General features: G+C 38.7%; 1 protein-coding gene across 2 annotated transcripts in view; it reads left to right on the top strand.

The window, feature by feature from the left end:
- The window catches only part of Wdpcp (WD repeat containing planar cell polarity effector), a 245,691-nt gene that overhangs the window by 168,693 nt on the left and 56,450 nt on the right, over positions 1 to 20,548 (top strand). For both annotated transcript variants that reach the window (XM_055628872.1, XM_055628871.1), the window contains one exon: positions 20,103 to 20,205. In XM_055628872.1, coding sequence (XP_055484847.1) covers positions 20,103 to 20,205 — 103 coding nt within the window. The remainder of the gene's footprint in view (positions 1 to 20,102; positions 20,206 to 20,548) is intronic.

The following is a 20,548-nucleotide window of genomic DNA, read 5'->3' as shown; positions in this document are numbered from 1 at the left end:
TGGCCAGCCACCGGCAAGGCCATGCTGCTGCAGGCTTGCTTCCCATACTCCCAAACTGTGAGAATGTTGTTGTCTTTTAAGCCACCTCGTCTGTGGTCTTTAATTTTGGCAACTTTACCTGAATAGCCCAATTGTTGTTCCTTTAGAACAAAAAATAGGCACACAGAAAGTGATCCATTTCACATTTTCACTCCAAAAACACATCAAAAACCACATGTACATTTAAACTATACCATAAAAGTAGCTCCAATTATTAGATAAAAGTTCTGAAGGCAAAACAAAGGAGAAAGGGATTAGGGTGCTTTTGACTGCCCCCAAACTCCTCTGTGTGAAGACAGTGCCAAAGAACCAATTCTATGTCAACTTGATCACCAAGTTCTCCAGTTTGTCTTGTTTCAAAGGTGGCACTTTACCTTTTGTGGTGGTTTGATTAAGAATAACCCCCATAGACCCATATGGTTGGCCATAAGGAGCGGCACTACAAGGAGGTGTGGCTTGTTGGAGGAGGTGTGTCACAAGGGGCTGAGCTTTGGGGTCTCAGAAGCTCAAGCCAGGCCCAGTGGCTCGCTCTCTTCCTGCTGGCTCATTATAACACTGATCATGAATACAGCAGAATGTCATTAGGAGTCATTTTATTGCTATGTTCCTTTATCACAGTGATTTTCAGTCTGTTTCACAGGGGTCACCTAAGACCACTGGAGAAAACAGATATTTACATTATGACTCATAACTGTCGCAAATTTACTGTTATGAAAAAGCAACAAAAATAACTTCTTGGTTGGTGTCACTACAACACAAACTATATTAAAAGGTCACAACACTAGGAAAGTTGAGAACCACTATTTTTCCCTAGGTCTATGGCCCATCTAGTCTCAGGATCTTGGCTACTTGAGCAGTAGCAGACATGGGTTGCATCTCATGGAGTGGCCTTAAACCCAATCAAATAGTGATTTGATTGTACTACGACACCAGCATGTCATGCAGATGGGTCCCACTGTTGGAAGGGTTTGTACCTGGGTTGGTGCTAACCTTTCACCTCTGGTACGCAGAGTATCTTTCAGCATCATCAACACCAACTAGTCAGTAGGGGTGAAGCCTGACCCATCTTCTCTAATGGGTCATTTGTATTTTTAACCCTTTGCTTTTGGATTGTTTATATATTCAGGATATTAGTCCTCTCTCAGACAAATGGCTTAGATTCTCCCCCATTCTGTTGGCTTCTTCTTGTTGCATTGTTTCTTCAGCTATACAGAAGCTTTTAAGTTTTATGTGGTCCCACTTGTCAACTGTTAGCCTTAACGAAGTCCTATTCAGAAAGTCCTTTCCCATACCTGTATTATGCAGGGTGCTGCCTTTGTTTTCTTCCGTCAGTTTCAGTGTTTCACCTTTGCATTGAGGTTACTGGTCCATTTAGAATTAGTTCTGTGCAGGGTAATAGATAATAGCATTGTTATGCATGTGACCATCTTGTTTCTCTAGCACCATTTGTTGAAGATGCTGTCCTTTCTCCAGTGTATATTTTTAGCATCTTTGTCAAATATCAGATGCCTGTACTTATGTGCTTTCGAATATGAATATGGGCCTTTTGTTTCAGTGGTTTACCTGTCAGTCTGTATGCCAATACCATGCTATTTTTATTACTATGGCTCCGTAATATAGCTTGAAATCTAGAATGGTAATACTTCTAATATTGTTCTTTTGGATATCTGGGATCTTTTGTGCTTCCAAATTGATTTTAGGGTTGTTTTTTTCTTATTTCTGTGAAATTGGAACTTGATTGGGATTACACAGAATCTTTAAATACTGTTTGGTAGAATGATTATTTTTACCAGTCTACGATTATAGGAAGTTTTTCTGTTATCTTCCCCTATCTGTTTCTCTTTCTCTCCCCCAGCCTTTACTTACATTTTTTATTGTATAGGCCTTTCACCTTCTTGGCTGGTTTACTCCTAGATATTTTATTTCCCTTCTATTGTGAATGGGTTATCTCTTCTTTGTGTGTTTATTGGTAGTGTGTAGAAAAGCTATTGATATTTGTAAGTTGATTCTCTATCCTGCCACTTCGCTGAAATTGTTGATCATTTCTAGAGGTGTTCTAGTGGAATTATTGAGATTTCTTATGTCTAATATTTTCTCATCTGTAAAGAAGAGTGGTTTGACTTACTTTCTTCTTTGTATTCGTGTAATTTCCTGTTCTTGCCTTGTCGATGACGCAGCTAGCACTTTGAGCACAGTCTTAAAAAGGAGTGATCCCATGACTGTTTAATCTAAATCCACACATGTGAGTTATTACATCTATGCACTTGCTGAACCATACCTACATCTCCATGATAATGCCAACTTGGTCATATCTTTTAGATATGTGCCTATATTTATTTTAGAACTATTTTATTGTGGATTTTTGAATCTGTGTTCATGAGGCCTGTAGTTTTCTTTGTGTTGTACCTCTACCTAAGCTTGGTACCAGAGGAATACTTTGTTTATGGAAAAAGTTTGTGATCAATCCTTCTGTTTCTGTTTTTGAATAATTTGGAGTCAGATGTACTATTATTGTGCCACGAGGTCCTTGTTTTTGAATAATTTTAAAAGGATTGACTATAGATATTTAAAAGTCTGGTAGAAATCTGGGCCAGGTCATTTTTAAGTCAGAAGGTTTTTTTTTATAATAATAATTACAGCCATTAAATTTTATTAATTATTCTATAATATTTATAATAGAATTATTAATTATTATTAAACTAAACAATTAAATTACTATTTATTATTTCAATCCGCTCATTTTTTTAACCTGTGGGTTTTTTGTTTGTTTGTTTGGTAAATGAGTTTTCATTTATTTATTTGCTCACTTTACATCCCAATCACAACCCCACTCCTTCCTCTCCTCCCAGTCCCACCTTCCCACCCATGTCCCCATAGCCCCACCCTATACCAAACCATCCTGGCAGAGCAAATCGCATCAGGACCAAGTGCCTCCTCTTTTACTGAGGCAAGACAAGGCAGCCCTGCTAGGGAAACAGAATCCAGAGGGAGGCAAAAGAGTCAGAAACAGCCCCCACTCCAATTGTTAGGGCACCCACTGAGGACCAAGCAGCCATCGGTTTCATACGTGTAGGGGGCCTAGGACCAGTTCATACATGTTCTTTGGTGGGTGGTTCAGTCTCTATGAGCCCCCATGGGCCCAGGTTAGTTGGCTATGTGGGTCTTCTTGTGGTGTCCTTAAGCTCTCCAGTTCCCTCAATCCTTCCCCTAACTCTTCCACAAGATTCCCTGATTTCCACCTAATGCTTGGCTGCATGTCTCTGCATCTGTTTGCATCAGCTGCTGGCTGAAGCCTCTCAGAGGATGTTATGCAAGGAGAGCAGAGTTTCATTAATAGTGTCAGGGGCTGGCTCTCTTCCATGGGGTGGGTCTCAGGCTGGGCCACTCAGAGGTCGGCCATTCCCTCATCTCTGCTCCACCCTTTAACTCTGTACATCTTGTAGGCCAACAAATTGTGGGTCAAGGGTTTGTGGGTGGGTTGCTGTCTCCCTCCCTTCACTGGAAGTCCTGCCTGGCTACAAGACCCCTGTGCCCAGATATTTTGATTCTGTTGCTCTCCCTGTGGAGCTCCTGTCCTCTTCAGGTCTTACTATCTCCTCCTTTTTTCCTAAGATTTCCTGCACTCTGCCCAAAATTTGTTTATGAGTCTCGTTATCTGCTTCTATACAGTGCTGGGTAGAGTCTTTCAGAGGCCCTCCATGATAGGCTCTTGTCCTGTTTCCTGTTATTTCCTTCTTTCAATGTCCTTCCTGTTTGCCTTTCTGAGTGAGGATTGATCATCTTACCCAGGATCCTCCTAGCTCACCTTCTTTAGGTGTTCAGACTTTTGTAGGTTTATCCTATATTATATGCCTAGTATCCACTTATAAGTGTGTGTCTTTCTGTTGCTGGGATACCTCACTCATCAGAATGGCTAAGATTAAGAACTCAAGTGAGAATACATGCTGGAGAAGATGTGGAGAAAGGGGAGCCCTCCTCCATTGCTGGTGGGAATGCAAACTTGTACAACCACTTTGGAAATCAATCTGGCGCTTTCTCAGACAATTAAGAATAGTGATTCCTCAAGATTCAGCTATACCACTCGTAGGCATATATCCAAAATATGCTCAAGTACACAACAAGGACATTTGTTCAACCATTTTCATAGCAGCTTTATCCATAATAGCCAGAAGCTGGAAACAACCCAGATGTCCCTCAGTTGAGGAATGGATTCAAAAATTGTAGTACATTTACACAATAAAATACTACTCAGCAATTAAAAACAAGGAAATCATGAAATTTGCAGGCAAATGGTAGGAACTAGAAAAGGGTGGGTGTTTCTCACCTGGATGTTCTTGGATGTACCTGGGACCTTGCAGGCCTCCTTGGGAATTTGGGCTATGGGGCTCAGAGTACACAGTGCCGCTCGCTCTCCTGGCTGTGCCCCAGGCCTTGATTCCTTTTGCTTGTGCAGCTTTCCCTTCAGTATTCTTGTTGGGTATTCTTTGAAGTTTATGATTATTATTTTTTTGTTGTTTTTAAAAAGTCAGGATTTTATTTATATTCTTTTTTATTTTTTATTAATTACAGTTTATTCACTTTGTATCCCCCCATAAGCCCCTCCCTCCTCCCCTCCCAGCCCCACTCTCCCTCCCCTTTCTTCAAGCATGCCCCTCCCCAAGTCCACTGGTAGGGGAGGTCCTCCTCTCCTTCCTTCTGATCTTAGTCTATCAGATCCCATCAGGAATGGCTGCATTGTCATCTTCTGTGGCCTGGTAGGGCTGCTCTCCCCTCAGGGGGAGGTGATCAAAGAACAGGCCTATCAGATTATGTCAGAGGCAGTCCCTCTTCCCATTACTATGGAACCCACTTGGATACTACGCTGTCATGGACTACATCTGTGCAGGGGTTCTAGGTTATCTCCATGCATGTTCCTTGGTTGGAATATAAAACCCTGAACATCTAAAGAAACTAATCAAGAGAGCAGACCCTGACTAAAACGCTCAATCCCCATCCTGAAAGGCAAAGAGGATAGACATCAGAAGAAGAAGAAAACAGGAAACAACCTAGGAACCTGCCACAGAGGGCCTCTGAAAGGCTCTGCCCTACAGACTATCAAAGCAGACACTGAGACTTAAGGCCAACTGATAGGCAAAGTGCATGGAATCTTAAGTAAGAAGTGGGAAATAGTAAGATCTGGAGAGGACAGGAACCCCACAAGGAGAGCAACAGAACCAGAAAATTTGAACACAGGGATCTCCCCAGGGACTCATATGATTATTATTTTAAATTATGTATCTGGGGTTCATCTAATAATTTGCTTTAGAAATAAAATAAAGTATGCCTTAACATTTAAAAAATACACATTCTGTTTTGTTTTAAAGTTCAGGCGATAGAATCTAGAACCCCTTACATTTCAGGTAAGCCCTCTGTACTAATCGATACCCTCAATTCTTAAACATGTAATTATATTATTATTATTATTATTATTATTATTATTATTATTATTATTATTATAAAATTTATTCACTTTGTATCCCCCTCCCTCATCTTCTCCCGGTCCTACCCTCTTTTCCTCCCTCTTCCCAGCCTCTCCCCCCACCCTCCACTGTCTGACCCTAGCCTATCAGGTCTCATCAGGACTGCCTGGATCCTCTTCCTCTGTGAACTGGCTAGGTCACCCCACCAGAGAGAAGTGATCAAGGAACAGGCAACTGAGTTCGTATCAGAGACTGTCTCTTCTCCCCTTACTGGGGAACCCACATGGAGACTGAGTTGCCTATGGGCTAGATCTGAGCAAGGGGTCTAGGTTCTCTATGCATCGTCAGTCTCTGCAGTATCCCCCTCCCTGAACCCTGCTTTTTTTTCTTTTTTCTTTCTTTGTTGGTCTCCTTGTGTGCCTCCTGTCCCCTCCATGTTGTTTTATATCCCCCTTCTTCCATAAGACTCCCTGCTTTCTGTCCAAAGTTTGGCTGTCTCTGCATTTGCTTCAATACTCTGCTGGGTGGTGTCTTTTAGAGGACATCCTGTCCTGTTTCCTCCCTTCAACCATTTCCAGTATCTATCCTGTTTTCCCTTCTGAATGAGAATTAAACATCTTCCCTAGGGTCCTCCTTGTTGTTTAGCTTCTTTAGGTCTGTAGATTTTAGTATGTTTCCCCTCTATTATATGGCTTCTTCTAAGTGAGTATATACCATGTGTGTCTTTCTGCTTCTGGGTTACTTCTCTCAGGATGAACTCATCTAGTTCCATCCACTTGCCTGCAAAATTTCACAATTTCCTTGTTTTTAATAGCTGAGTAGTATTCTATTGTGTAAATGTACCACAATTTCTTTATCCATTCTTCAGTTGAACATCTAGGTTGTTTCTAGATTCTGGCTATTATGAATAAAGTTGCCATGAACATAGTTGAGAAAATGTCTTGTTGTATGGTTGAGCATCTTTGGGATATATGCTTAGGAGTGGTATAGCTGGATCTTGAGGAAGCACTATTTCCAGTTTTCTGAGAAAGCACCAGATTGGTTTTCAAAGTGGTTGTACAGGTTTACATTCCCACCAGCAATGGAGGAGGGTTCCCCTTTCTCTACATCCTCTCCTCACTTGAGTTTTTGATCTTGGCCATTCTGATGGGTGTGAGATGGAATCTCAGAGTCATTTTGATTTGGATTTTCCTGCTAACTAAGGACGTTGAACATTTCTTTTAAGTGTTTTTCCACCATCAATATTCCCCTGTTGAAAATTCTCTGTTTAGGTCTGTACCCCATTTTTTTAATTCAATTATTTGATTTGTTCAATTTTTTTGAGTTCTTTATATATTCTGGATATTAGCCCTCTGTCAGATGTAGGGTTGGTGAAAATCTTTCCCCAGTCTTTAGGCTTTTCTGTTGACAGTGTCCTTTGCTTTACAGAAGCTTTTCAGTTTCATGGGGTCCCATTTATTGATCGTTGATCCTAGAGCCTTTGCAGTTGGTGTTCTGTTCAGGAAGTCCTGTGCCAATGAGTTCAAGCCTCTTTCCTATTTTGTTTTTCAACAGATTTAGTGTATCTCATTTTATGTTGAGGTCTTTGGAATACTTGGACTTTACTTTTATGCAGGATTATAATTATGGATCTATTTGCATTTTTCTACATGTAGACATCCAGTTAGACCAGTACCGTTTGTTGAAGATGCTGTCTTTTTTCCACTGTATGGTTTTGGCTCTTTTTTTTTTTTTGTCAAAAATTAGGTGTCCATAGGTGTGTGGATTTATTTCTGGGTCTTTGATTCGATTCCGTTGATCCACCAGTCTGTTTCTATGCCAGTACCATATGCCATTTTTATTACTGTTGTTCTGTAGTACAGCTTAAAATCAGGGATACTTTCCCAGAAGATCTTTTATTGTACAGGATTGTTTTAGCTATTCTGGATTTTTTTTTTTTTGTTTCCATATGAAGTTGAGAATTGTTCTTTCAAAGTCTGTAAAGAATTGTATTGCTATTTTGATGGGAATTGCATTGAATGTGTAGATTTTTTTTTTGGTAAGATGGCCATTTTTACTATGTTGATCCTACTAATTCATGAGCATGGGAGATCTTTCCCTCTTCTTCAATTTCTTTATTCAGAGACTTGAAGTTTTTTTTTCATACAAGTCTTTGACTTGCATGGTTAAAGTTACACCAAGGTGCTTTATGTTATTTGTGGCTATTGTGAAGGGTGCTGTTTCCCTAATTCCTTTCTCTCCCCTTTTGTCTTTTGTATACAGGAGGGCTACTGATTTCTTTGAGTTAATTTTGTTTCCAGCCACTTTGCTGAAGGAAACATATACTTTTTAATAGCTGTCCTGGTTAGTTTTTATTGTCAATTTGACTCAACCCAAGGTGGAAGAGGGGACCTCAGTTGAAGAATTGCCTCAGTCAGACTGCCCTATGGCCATGTCTGTGAGGAATTATTTTGATTCTTAATGTGAGAGGGACTAGCCCATGTTGGTAGCACCATCCCTCAGCAGGTGAGTCTGGGCTGTAAGGAAGCCAGCACTGAAGAAACCAGTGAGCAGCATCCCCCATGGTTTCTACTTCACGTTCCTGCCATGTTTCAATTCCTCCACAGAGGTCCTTCAATAATGGACAGACATGGAGGTATAAGCTGAAATAAACCCTTTCCTCCCCAACTTGCTTTTGGTCATGGGGTTTACGACAGCAACAGAAAAGAAGTTAGAACATTAACTATTGGACTAAAGGTGTTGTCAAGTTGGAAATTATTTTAAGCTCAGCGACAATGTATTACCTATGTTGATTTTGAGACAGAGCTTCCCTGTGTGGCTTTGGATGTCCTGGACTTGCTTTGTAGACCAGGCTGGCCTCAGACTCTCAGAGATCCACCTGCCTCTGCCTTGACAACTCTTACTTGACAGCTGACACCCATGATCTCAGGTTTGCTTTGCTTTCTTCCTGAGCCTTCTTCCTTTCCTTTCACATGTTTACAAATGTTTTTAAGCAAGCACTCTTCCACCGAAACAAAGTCCCCAGTTCTAAAAGTTGGTGGTGGGTTTTTTCTTTTTTTGTAAATGCAACCCTTCATCATTTAAAAAATGATATGTAGAGTAAATAAAATGCAAATAATTCTCAGAATATATTTTATATCCTGATGTTTTAAATTTTTATTTCTTTATTATTTACACAATATTCTGCCTGTATGTGTGCCTGCAGGCCAGAAGAGGGTACCAGATCTCTGTATAGATGGTTGCGATCCACCATGTGGTTGCTGGCAATTGAACTCAGAACCTTTAGAGAAACACTGCTCTTAACCTCTGAGCCCTCTCTCCAGCCCTCTCCTGATATTTTTAAGGACTGAAAATAAGTCACTTACAGCTAGATTTCCCTCATGATGCTCACAATGCTCAGCATTGCATTTGGGTGCTCTTTCTCATGTGTCACCTTTAATCTTAGCCCTGTTTAGCCATCTCCCCACTCCCTCCCTCCCCTCCTCCCCCCTCTCCCTCTCTCCCTCCCTTCCTTCCTGGAAACAGTTTTTCTGAGTGTCCTTGCCTGGCACTGACCTTATCATCCCCTGCCTCAGCTTCTGAAGTAGTGGGAGTACAGGTATGCCCTGTATTCAAACCCAGTTCATTCTTCATTTCCTACCTCAGGGATGTGTTGGTTACTTTGCTCCCTCCTAAGACAACTTAGGAAAGGAAGGTTTACTTTGGCTCATGGTTTGAGAGGGTAGAATACACTATGGTGGTGGGATCACTGGGAGGATGGTTACACTGAGTCTTCAGTCAGGAAGTAGAGAGATGAAAGCTGATGGCCGCTCTCCTTGCTTCCTCATCTTTACTCAGCCATGTACCCACCCATTGTAACAATGCTACCTACATCACTTTGGGCCTGTCTTCTTGAGTTAAACCACTCTGGACATGCCTGTAAGGGGGGGTCTTGTGTACACTCCTGTTATTGGGTCTATGATACGTGTCTGTAGGCTATAACCACCAAGACAGGCTTTCTCTGTGTAGTCCTGGTTTTACTGGAACTCACTCTGTAGACCAGGCTAGCCTTGAGCTTGGAGCTCTGACTGCCTCTACCACTGCCCAGCTGATCATCTCTTTTCAAATGGTATTTTTATATTTAGTGTAACAGTGTGGTATTGACATGTATTCAGTCCTCCTATAGTCTGTATTTTGTTACTTAATGTTAAAGGGGGGGAAGAAAAACTGAATATAGAAAAACAAGCAATAGAACTAAAAAGAAGTTAACAATTCTTGCTGAATAAATGTAAATTATATTAACTTATTAATTAAAATACATAGACTATATAAATAGATTTAAAAAGATTTAAATTTATTTAAATTTAAATAATTTCATGTCTTCAAGAAACTCACTTCACTGGTAAATGTTCTCAGGGCCTGAAAGTCAAAAGATGGAAGTAAATTTATCAGGCAAACAGCAGCTGAAAACAAAAGTGCAGTTATTCTATGCCCCATACATGTCAAACCAAGTTAGAGGCAATAAAGATGTCCAGTACATATTGATAAAGAGAAAAAAACAGCAAGAAGATACAACAGTTCTAAATACTTAGGCACCAAATATTGGTGTTCACCATTTTCTAAACAAACACTAATGGATATAAAGTGTCACGTAAGTCTTGGTATAATAATAGTAGATTATTTGACATATAAGTAAGACATTCGAAACATTCAAGCCAAAAAGAAACAAAAACTTCACGCAAATTACACCTTTCAATGAAACATATATTTACAGATATTCCATGTAGTATGTAGAGAATATAAAATAATCTGATGCTGCATATAGGGAATATACATTCATCTCATGTAGCATATAGAGAATGTACACCATCTCAGCAACCCAGGAGGCCGTTTTTAAAAGACAGCACTGTCTAGGCCAGGAGCAATATTATCAAATACACAGCATCAAATAATCTCTGTGTTTCATCAAATAATAGTGGAAGGAAACTAGAAATAAGTAGCAAGAAAAACTATAAAAACTGTCAACAATGGGAGACTCAGTACATTCTGTTAGGTGTATGAGTGTTAGCTTGCACTTACGTGTGTCCATCACGTGCGTGTTGTACCGGGAAAAGAAGGTTAGGTCTCCTGAAACCAGGATTACAGATGTTTTGGAGCTACTGTCGAGGTGCTGGCAACCTACATGAAATGAATGATCCATGGTTTATTAAAGAAATGAGGGAGGAAGTTAAAACATTCTTGAATCAAGTAAAAAGAGCCTTTGGGAGACAGCAAAGTAATTATACCAGGAAAATTTATAGTTGGCAATGTTCTTACATTGAAAAATCAGATTTTAAAATAACCTAATGTATCCTAACATCTCATCAAGAACTAAGCAAATCCAAAGGCATTAGGCGGCAAGAAATAATAACAGGGCATAAATTAATGAAATGGAGACTGAAAGCACAATCCATAGACTTAATCAAAGAGTTCTTTGAAAAAATAAACAAGTTTGACAAGTTTTTATCCAAGGTGAGCAAAACAAAGAGATAATACCCAAACTAATAAAATTAGAAATTGAGAAGTAGATACTACAACAGATTCCACGGAAATGCAGGAGACTAATTAGAGACTATTCTGACAACTTCTATTTAAGAAAACAACCTGGGGTTAGAGAGATGGCTCAGTGGTTAAGAGCACTGGCTCCTCTTTTAGAGCACCTGGGTTCAAAGCCCAACAGTCACAACCATCTGTAACTTCACTTTCTCGGGATCTGATGCCCTCCTCTGGTCTCGGTGGCACCAGGCACACATATTTACACTTAAATGTATATAAGCCTACATACATATATACCTAAAATAATAATAACTTTAAATTTAATTTAAAAAGACAAACACCTGCAAATCTCAAGGAAATGGATGAAAAGATTAACTAAAAAAAGTATATAAATAGCTAAACATCTGTAATGAACAATGAGATTGAGGTTTTAGTAATTTTCTAGACTAAAGCATGGTGCCTCACACTTGCAGTCCTGTACTTGGGATGCTGAGACAGGAGAATTGCCATGAGTTGGTGGCCAGCCTGGGCAACAGTATAAGACCCTATATATTGCTGTGATGAGATACCATGATTAACTTACAGAAGAAAATATTTAAATGGGGACTTGCTTAAAGAGTCAGACAGTCCATTATCATCATGGTAGAGAGCATGGCAGCAGATAGACAGGCATGGTGCTGAAGAGTAGCTGAGAGTTAGATCCTGATCTCCAGGTGGCAGTTAGAGAGAGAGAAAGACACTGGGTTAGGTGTGGACTTTTGAAACCTCAAGCCTCCCTCCCAGTGGCACACCTCCTCCAACAAGGTCACACCTCCTAATCCTTCTCAAACAGTTCCACTCCCTGCTGACTAAGCATTCAAATACAGGAGCCTATGGGGGCCGTTCTCATTAAAACTACCACACTATCTCAAAAACTGCTTCTTAACAAAGTCCCATGGCCTGTCAGACTCACTTTAAGGTATTGCTAACATCAGTGTTCAAGAAAATAGAGTGGAAGGCACATTAACAGACTTATGCTAACCAGTGTTTTCCTGACACCAAAACTGGATAAAGGTACAACAAAACAAACCTAAAGTTCCATATCCATAATGAACATTCTTTGAATTTGCTTTCTATTCTTGTGATAAATATGATGATCAAAAAGCAGCTTAGGGAGGAAAGTATTTCTTTCATGTTACTCATACAGTGATTGTCAAGAGAAGCCAAGGTGGTAATTTAAGACAGGAACTCAAGTAAAGACCTGTGGGAATGGTGCTGACTGGCTTGCTTCCGTGGATTTGTTGGTTGGTTTTGTGTTTTAAATATAAACATGTTTTATTTTCACCTCAGAAGCAGGCCAGGTTTGCTCTCTGTGCTCACATGATGTCTTCTTAAACAGCTTAGCACTGCCTGTGCAGCATGAGTAGTGCTGGCCCGGCCCTCCCAGGTCAATTGTAAATCAAAAACCAAAGCCCTAAAGGCATGCTCATAGGCCAGTCTGATGGAAGCAGTTTTTTTTTCCCGGAGATTACCTCTTCTGGGTATGTCTAGTTTTATGTCAACCTGACAAAAAGATTAACCACCACAAACATAGATATAAAATTCTTAGTAAAATACTTGATGACTGAATTAAAGAACACATTAAGAAAATTATATGCCAAGAACTGTTAGTTTCATTTCAGGAATACACTGGTGGTTCAACCTAGGTAAATCAATGAGTGTACCATAACATATAAATGGACTTCAAAGCAGAAATCACAAGATTACCCCAATACTTATAGATAAAGTATTTGACAGAGTTTATCATCCCTCCAGACTTTTATCATGCTAAAAGTCTGGAGAAAATAGGATTTGAAGAAACATATTTCAACATCAAAAAATCTATAGTCAGCATTATACTGAATGAGAACACACTGAAATCAGACCTTGAATAAGGAACAAGTTTACAGAGCTCAGTTTTAACTAGGGAAATAAGACCTGTAAAGCAAAAAACACTGTCATCAGAACAAAACGCCAGCCTACAGACTGGGAAAGGATCTTCACCTTACCCTGGGCTAATATCCATAATCTATAAAGAACTCAAGGACTTAAACAGCAACAAACCAAGTAATCCAATTAAAAAACTGGCGTACAGAGCTAAACAGAGAATTCTCAACAGAGGAATATCGAATGGCAGAGAAACACTTAAAGAAATGTTCAACGTCCTTAGTCATCAGGGAAATGCAAATCAAAACGACCCTGAGATTCCACCTTACACCCATCAGAATGGCTAAGATAAAAATCTCAAGTGACAACACATGCTGGAGAGGATGTGGAGAAAGGGGAATCCTCCTCCATTGCTGGTGGGAATGTAAACTTGTATAACCACTTTGGAAATCAGTCTGGCACTTTCTCAGACAATTAGGAATAGCGCTTCCTCGAGACAGGAAATAAAGGGGCACAGAGGAAAGGAAGAAGCTAAATGTCTTTATTAATACTATTTTCTAATGAAAATGTGGCACATATACAGATGAAATTTTATTAGCTCTAAAAAAAATGACACTGTCCTATTTCCAGGAAAATGGATGGATCATCATATTAAATTATGAATCATCATATTAAAGAGAATAAGTCATGCCTACATGACTAGTATGTATTTGGTCTCGTAAGTACAATCTAGATTTGTGTATTGTATACATATATATATTTGTGCATATATGTGCACACTTATGACATGGAAGTAGAAGAGATGTAAGGGGAAGCTCAAGGTCTAAAGGAGGGAAGAGGGGAGAGAAAGGGACAGTGTAATAATCCAGAATATCTATGTAAAGTGACAGTCAGATCAGGCTGGTGTTTTGGATATTAGCCTCTTAGGAAGTGTGGGGTTTTCAAAGGTTTTCTCCCAATCCATGTGTGTCTCTTCACTGTTAGTAGATTTCTTTGCTAAAAGGGTGCCTTTTAGTGTGATGGAGTTCTGCTTTCCCATTATTGCTTATCTTATCTGTGCTTTTAGAGTCCCATTCTCTTTAGACCAGTGTCCTGAAACTTTTCTTATGCATGCCTCCTTGTAGTAGCTTTTCAGTTTAGGAACTAACCTATTTTGAGCTGAGTATATGGTATGTGATAAATGGCACAGACCCCATTTTTCTCTTCTGCATTCCCAGTTTTTCCTACTTTTATTGAAGAAACAGCTTTCCTCATTGTGCATTCTTAGCACTTCTCCCAAAATTAGTTGCCTGAGACTGGGGTGTAGTTCAGTGGTAGAGTATTTGCTTAGCATTTAGGATATCCTGTCTTTGATCCTGGCACTGAACCACCACCACCACCCAAAAGGGCCAAGTAAAAGAAAAAAGTTTGCTATCAATTTGGTGTTCTGATCCGTAGACATTTGTTTCTATTTTTTAATGACCATATTATGCTTTTGTAGCATATTATATTTTGTAGCACATTTTGAACTCAGGTGGTATACTACCTCCATATTTGTTCTTCTTGCTGAAGTTTTGTTGTTTTCTGTTTTGTTTTTCTTTTGTTTTAGCTGTTTGAGGTGTTTTTCTTGTATACCAATTTAAGGATTTTTTTATTTCTGTAAAAAGTTAAATTTTTCTAGGAATTTTAATGAATTTGTAGATTATTTTACTTTAGATAATATGGAAATTTAACAACAATAATGGTTCCAGTCTTAAACATGAAACATCTTTCAATTTATTTGCACCTTTTCAATTGTTTTCATCAGTGATCTATCTATATTAGACATATTTTTACCTCCTGGCAAAACTTCTAAGTGTTTTAAGATTTTATAAATTGTGTTGTTTTTTTACTATTTTCTTTTTCATAGTTTGTTGTTGGTATATTAAAATGATAGTGATTTATATATATGAACCATATTGAATTTGTTTGTCCTAATAGCCTTTTGATGGAATCTTAGATTTGTGTATAAATTCATGTCATGTATCAACTGAGACTAGTTCATGTTTTCCTTTCCAGAATTAACACATTTTATTTCCTTATCTTGCCTAAAGGCCTAGCTAGGACTTTTAGTAGTGCACTGAATCAAAGTGTTGATCAGTGCCTTATTCATTACCTTAGATAACAAAGCTTTCTGACTGATGGGTTGTCAAATACGGCATTTGTTGTGTTGTGAAACCTTTCTCCTACATCTCTCCACTGCCTCTCTTATTTAACCATGCTGAATTTCTGAGTCTATTAATAGCATATAGGTTTTGTCCTTCATTTTGCTAATGAAGTGTTTCACATTTACTGATTTGCATATACTGAACAGTCCTGACATGGAGTTGAGCATGGTAAACTTTTTAATGTGCTGTTGAACTAACTTTGCTAATATTTCATTGAAGATTTTTGTGCTGGTGTTCATTATGGATATTGGTTTGTTGTTTTCAGTTAGTGTTCCTGTCTGCCATTTTTACCATACTAATGTTGAGCTCATAAAACGAGCCTACAAGGTTTCTTTTTATTTATTTGGAATAATTGAGAAGGGTTGGCAATACTTCTTCGGTTGTTATAGAACTCAATTCTGGGCTTTTTATGATATTCTTTTCTATTACTAATTCAGTTTCTTTTATTGATACTCAGATTTCCTATTCCTGAACATGTTTCTAGGAACTCTTATTAAGTTTCTTATCAACTATCACAAGATGTGTAGAGTTGCCATAGTATCTTACGAACCTCTGCGCTTCTGTGCCATCAGGTGTAATTTCTTTTCATTCTTACTGTAGTCAAGTCTTCTCTTACACTTTGTCTAGCCATATGTTTGTCAATCTTTGTCCTTTTAGAATAACCAACCTTCAGCTGGTTTGTTCTCTTGTCTTCCTCTTGAATTTGTTTCTGCTCTTATATTTATTGCTTTCTTCTCCTGAATTTGGATTTAAGTTTTTCTTTTGCTAGCTTCTACTAAGTGTTGGGATTGTAGGCATGTGCCACCGTGCTTGACTCAGGATAGTTCTCAAGAAAAGAAATTTATGTTTTCTGACATAAACTTATGTACAGGAAGAATTTAGACAAGTAAGAAGGACAAGTTTGAACTTCATTAGGCTTTTAAGCAAAATGTCCTGAGTTATACATAGTATGTTCTCAACACACGAACCCGACCCTTCATTCTTACCCTCTCCCTCTCCTCCCAAGCCCCAACCCTCTTGTATACAAGTGCCATCCTACTTTCATATCTTGCTTCATTTTTGAACAATATTTTATTAATTATTTGAGAATTTCATATAATGTATATGAGCATATTCACTTCCCAAGTTTGTCTTGTGTCACTTCTGTGGCCCATTCAGTTTAACCATCTACCACCCCTTCCAGTGTGGGCATGGGCATGGAGCTAGCCACCAGAACATAGAGGATTAACGCTACCCCAGCATCCATGAAAAGTCTACAGGGCCCTAGGAATGCACGGCACCATGAACCCTTCCCCCGTCTCTGACAAAGTACTGACAGGACCAGTGCAAGGGCTGTGCCATGCCCAGAAGATGGTGGTTGTTGCCCTTCTCCCTGTCATCCAGCGCTTGCATTCTTTCTGTCCTTAATGTTCCTTGAACCTTGGGAGTGGTCATATTGCCATCCCATTTAGAGTTGAGTAACAACACTCACTTCATATCTGTTGTGATCTCTCCCCTTTTCATCTCTAATTTTATTATTTTGGATCCTCTTATTTTTGGTTAATTTAGCTAAGGGATTGTCAGTTGTGCTTGTATTTTTTAAAAATTAGGTCTTTCATTGATTCTTTGTATTGGGATTTCTATTTTTTATATTGTATCTATTTCATTAACCTTTGCCTTTATCTTAATTATTTCTCCCTGTCTACTGCTTTTGTGTTTGTTCTTATTTTCTCAAAGGCCTTTAGAATGTACCATTTGAATTTTCTGACTTTTTTGGGTGACACTTACAGCTATACGCCTTCCTCTTTGTACTGGTTTCATTTTTTCCTGAAGATTTTGGTATGTTTCTCTCAAATGTAGAAATTTTACATTTCCTTCTTGATTTTCTTTAATGGCCCATTCATCATTCAGCAGCACATTGTGTAATCTTAATGAGTTTCTGTAGTTTCTCTTGATATTTATTTCTACCATTCCATTGTAGTAAAATAAAATACTGGAGTTATTGAAAGTTTCTTTGTATCCCAGTAGATGAACTCTTTTACATAAACTTCCAAGGGCTGCTGAGAAGAAAGTGTATTTTTTTATTGTTTATTATTATTAGTTACATTTTATTAACTCTGTATCCCAGCTGTATCCTGCTCCCAATCCCACCCTCCCTCCTTCAGCTTCTCCCTGCCCCTTTCCAAGCCCACGGATTGGGGAGGACCTCCTCCCCTTTCGTCTGGCCCTGTTTTATCAGGTATCTTCAGGACTGGCTGCAAAGTCCTCCTCTGTGGCCTAGCAGGACTGCTCCTCCCTTGGGGGGGTGGGGAGGTCAAAGAAAATGTATTTTTTTGTTTGGAAAGAATGTTCCGTGTGTATCTGTAAGGTCCAGTTGACTTGTGGTGTCATTAAACTCTCTTGTTTCTCCAGTTCTGTCCAGATGACTTGTCTGTGAATATTGAAGTCATTCACTATTGCTGTTTTTCCATTAATATATGACCTTAGAGTGAGTTATATTTGTTTCATAAGAGTGGTTTTATCTGTTTGGTGCATGTATGTTTAGAGATGAAATGTCTTCTTGATGGATTTTTTTTTTCTTCAATAGAAGGTGTCTTTCTTTATCACTTCTGTTTTCTTTTAATTTCAAATCTATTTTGTTCAGTATTAGAATTACCTATGCCTACTTTTTTTTGCTGGTTCTACTTGCTAGAATATCTTTCCCATCTCTTTACTCTAAGGTAGTGTCATTTTTTATAATGAGATGTGCTTCTGGGAATTTCTGAAATCTTCTCTCTTTATGCTTCTGTTGTGAGTGCTGTACTCAATTAGCTTTCTCCCAAACCCCTCCAATAAACCTTCTATTGGTGAAATGTAAAATATTATAAAATTATGTACACTGGGTACAGTATTTTATAATATATGTTTACAAATATGAAAAATGAAGCTTTTCTGAAATGTAACAGTGGTATTCCCTAACCTCCAATTTATTATAAATGTTGATTTGTCGGTGCTGACCTATGGATAAGTCTTTCCATATCTTGAAAGCCTTTGTAAGTACGTTTCCACATGAACATACTGGTATGGCCAAATGCCAGTATGCATCCATGAGACATAGCTTTCATTGAGGATATTCACAGGTTGGAAGCATTTTTAGAAATCTATTAACTGAAGGGTAGAATGCCTTTAGCACATCATTACATTGCAAATCATTCCCAGTAGAAGCTCCTTAATTGCACACCAAATGGGTTTTGGGATATGGAAATGTTCTCTACACATGCACACAGGCCTGAGAAACATTGCTCTGGTTTGAAATCAGAATATATTTCTGGGAATTTGTGTAGGAATGAAGATAATCACTTTGAAAAACACATCTTTTGACAGTGCAGGCCTGACATGACTTGCAATTCAAACAATTTTAGTTCTCATCAGAATGATTTTATCACAGTATGTTTCACAGAAGCAATTTTCCCTTGTAATTTCTGTTTAAAACATTTTCAAGTCTGCATGTAATGCTAATTCCACAGCTCTTCAAAGTTCATGAACGGTAGTTGAACACAGCTCTTTCAGTCGCTTAAACATTTAGAAGCCACCCTTCTGTTTAGGAACATACCAGCGTAGGTTGGTCAGACCCACTGAATGTAGGTTGCTAACCCCTGATCTCTAAAGTCTTCAGGAACTGTGTTCTGACTGAATGTGCCTGTTCCCCAAAGACTTTGCAACCAATTATTAGCTTTTAGAAACTTAGCCAATATGAATGTTAACTCCCGATGTGATGATTCATTGCATACTGTGCATATATCAAAGTACGACATTTTATTTCCTATAAATTCATATAATTCAAAAAATCAGAAATTAGTTTTTTCAATTTACATTTATTTGAATAATATGAAATATCTTTACATAATTATAGGGCATTTATATTTATTCATTAAAGGCTGCCTGTTTATATTCTTTTTCCATTTTTATTGCAGTAGAGTTTTTATTCCCATGACCGTTATGCACACTATGGAGCCCTTTTCAGGACTCTTCTTACTGTGCTTCCTCAAGGCAACTTTTGCTGCTCTCTCCCGTGTTCCCAGCACTTCTTTCACATGACAGACCTTCACAAACGTTCAAGCTTTTCACACATCTGCACCAGATGTTGGTCACCCTCTTGCTTTTCTCCTAATATACTTCCCTCAAATCTTTCAAGAGTCAGATTAAAGATGAGCTCCTTTCTCTTTAGCTTTGTTGTGTACAAATGACTGCCATTGACTCTTGTCAGTTTTTATCAGTAACAACTGGCTCATAATGATCTGGCTCTCTACTAGATTCAATTTTGAGACTGGAACAATAACTCATCTACATTATGTGTAACCTAACTGAGTTTTTAAAAGTAGTATTAATATTAACATGTTTTCAATAGGCTCACAAAAATGAAGTTCTATGTAATAGTCCTTGTACAGAACTTAGTATAATATTTAGTCAAGCTCTCTTAGAGACAAGGCAACAGCATTCACGGGTAGAACTGGCTATTTGAAAGGCAGGAGGAGCTTAAGAGTTTGAGCTTAAAAGTTTAGACCAGCCTGAACCACATTATGTATGTGTGTGTGTGTGTGTGTAAAAACTCCCTTACCCACTAAATCCTAGATAGACATACACAGGCATGACTAAGGTTTTTATTTTTAATATTTATTTATTTATTTATTACAGTCTATTCACTTTGTATCCCAGCTGTAATTCCCTCCCAATCCTACCCTCCCTCCTTCTCCTTCTCCTTCTATGCCCCTTAAGGTTTTTATTTTTAATAAAACTGAGTTTCAATTTATTAGAAACATGCTTTTTGCCTTATGGCCTAAATAATTAGTTACAGCTGTGTTCTCTAAGAAAAACTGTCCTCTGCTGGTAAAGAATAGCAATAAATCTAAAATAGGAAAAAGTGCTCATTGTCCACCTCTTCCACCCCTTTTGTTATCTGAACTTTTCTTCCCCTCAGCTCTCCTCTCTAGCTCTATCAAGATTGCTCTTTAGTCAAGTCCTGTCTTCTTTATTTCCTAAGGACATTCATTACCTCGCCCTGGATATGGGTGAACGGGCACTGGCTGCAGTGGCAAGAAGAAGAGCATATGACACTGATGTGGAGTCGGTATCCTCTGGAGTCGGTAAGAGCGAGTGCACTTTCTTAAAAGTTCAGGGGCTGGACAGAAGCTCAGCAGATGAGAGCACTGGCTGCTCTTCCAGAGGACTCAGGTTCAACTCCCAGCACCCACATGGCAGCTCACAACTGCCGATAGCTCCAGTTGCAGATAATCTGATACTCACACAGATATACACATGCAGGTAAAACAACATGTAAATCATTAGGCCCCAATCGGTGAGCTCCAGGTTCAATGAGAACCCTGTCTGAAAAAACAAACAAAACAAAAAACCCAAAACAAACAAACAAACAGACAAAACCCAAGAGGGGCGAGAGAGATGGCTGAGCAGTTAGTAACACTCTAGGAC

This window comes from Psammomys obesus, unplaced genomic scaffold, assembly GCF_907164565.1.
Source record: "Psammomys obesus unplaced genomic scaffold, mPsaObe1.curated_primary_1811, whole genome shotgun sequence".
In the NCBI taxonomy this organism is placed as follows: domain Eukaryota; kingdom Metazoa; phylum Chordata; class Mammalia; order Rodentia; family Muridae; genus Psammomys; species Psammomys obesus.
The sequence above is the reverse complement of the archived record's forward strand: the minus strand, read 5'-3'. Positions and strand labels throughout refer to the sequence as shown.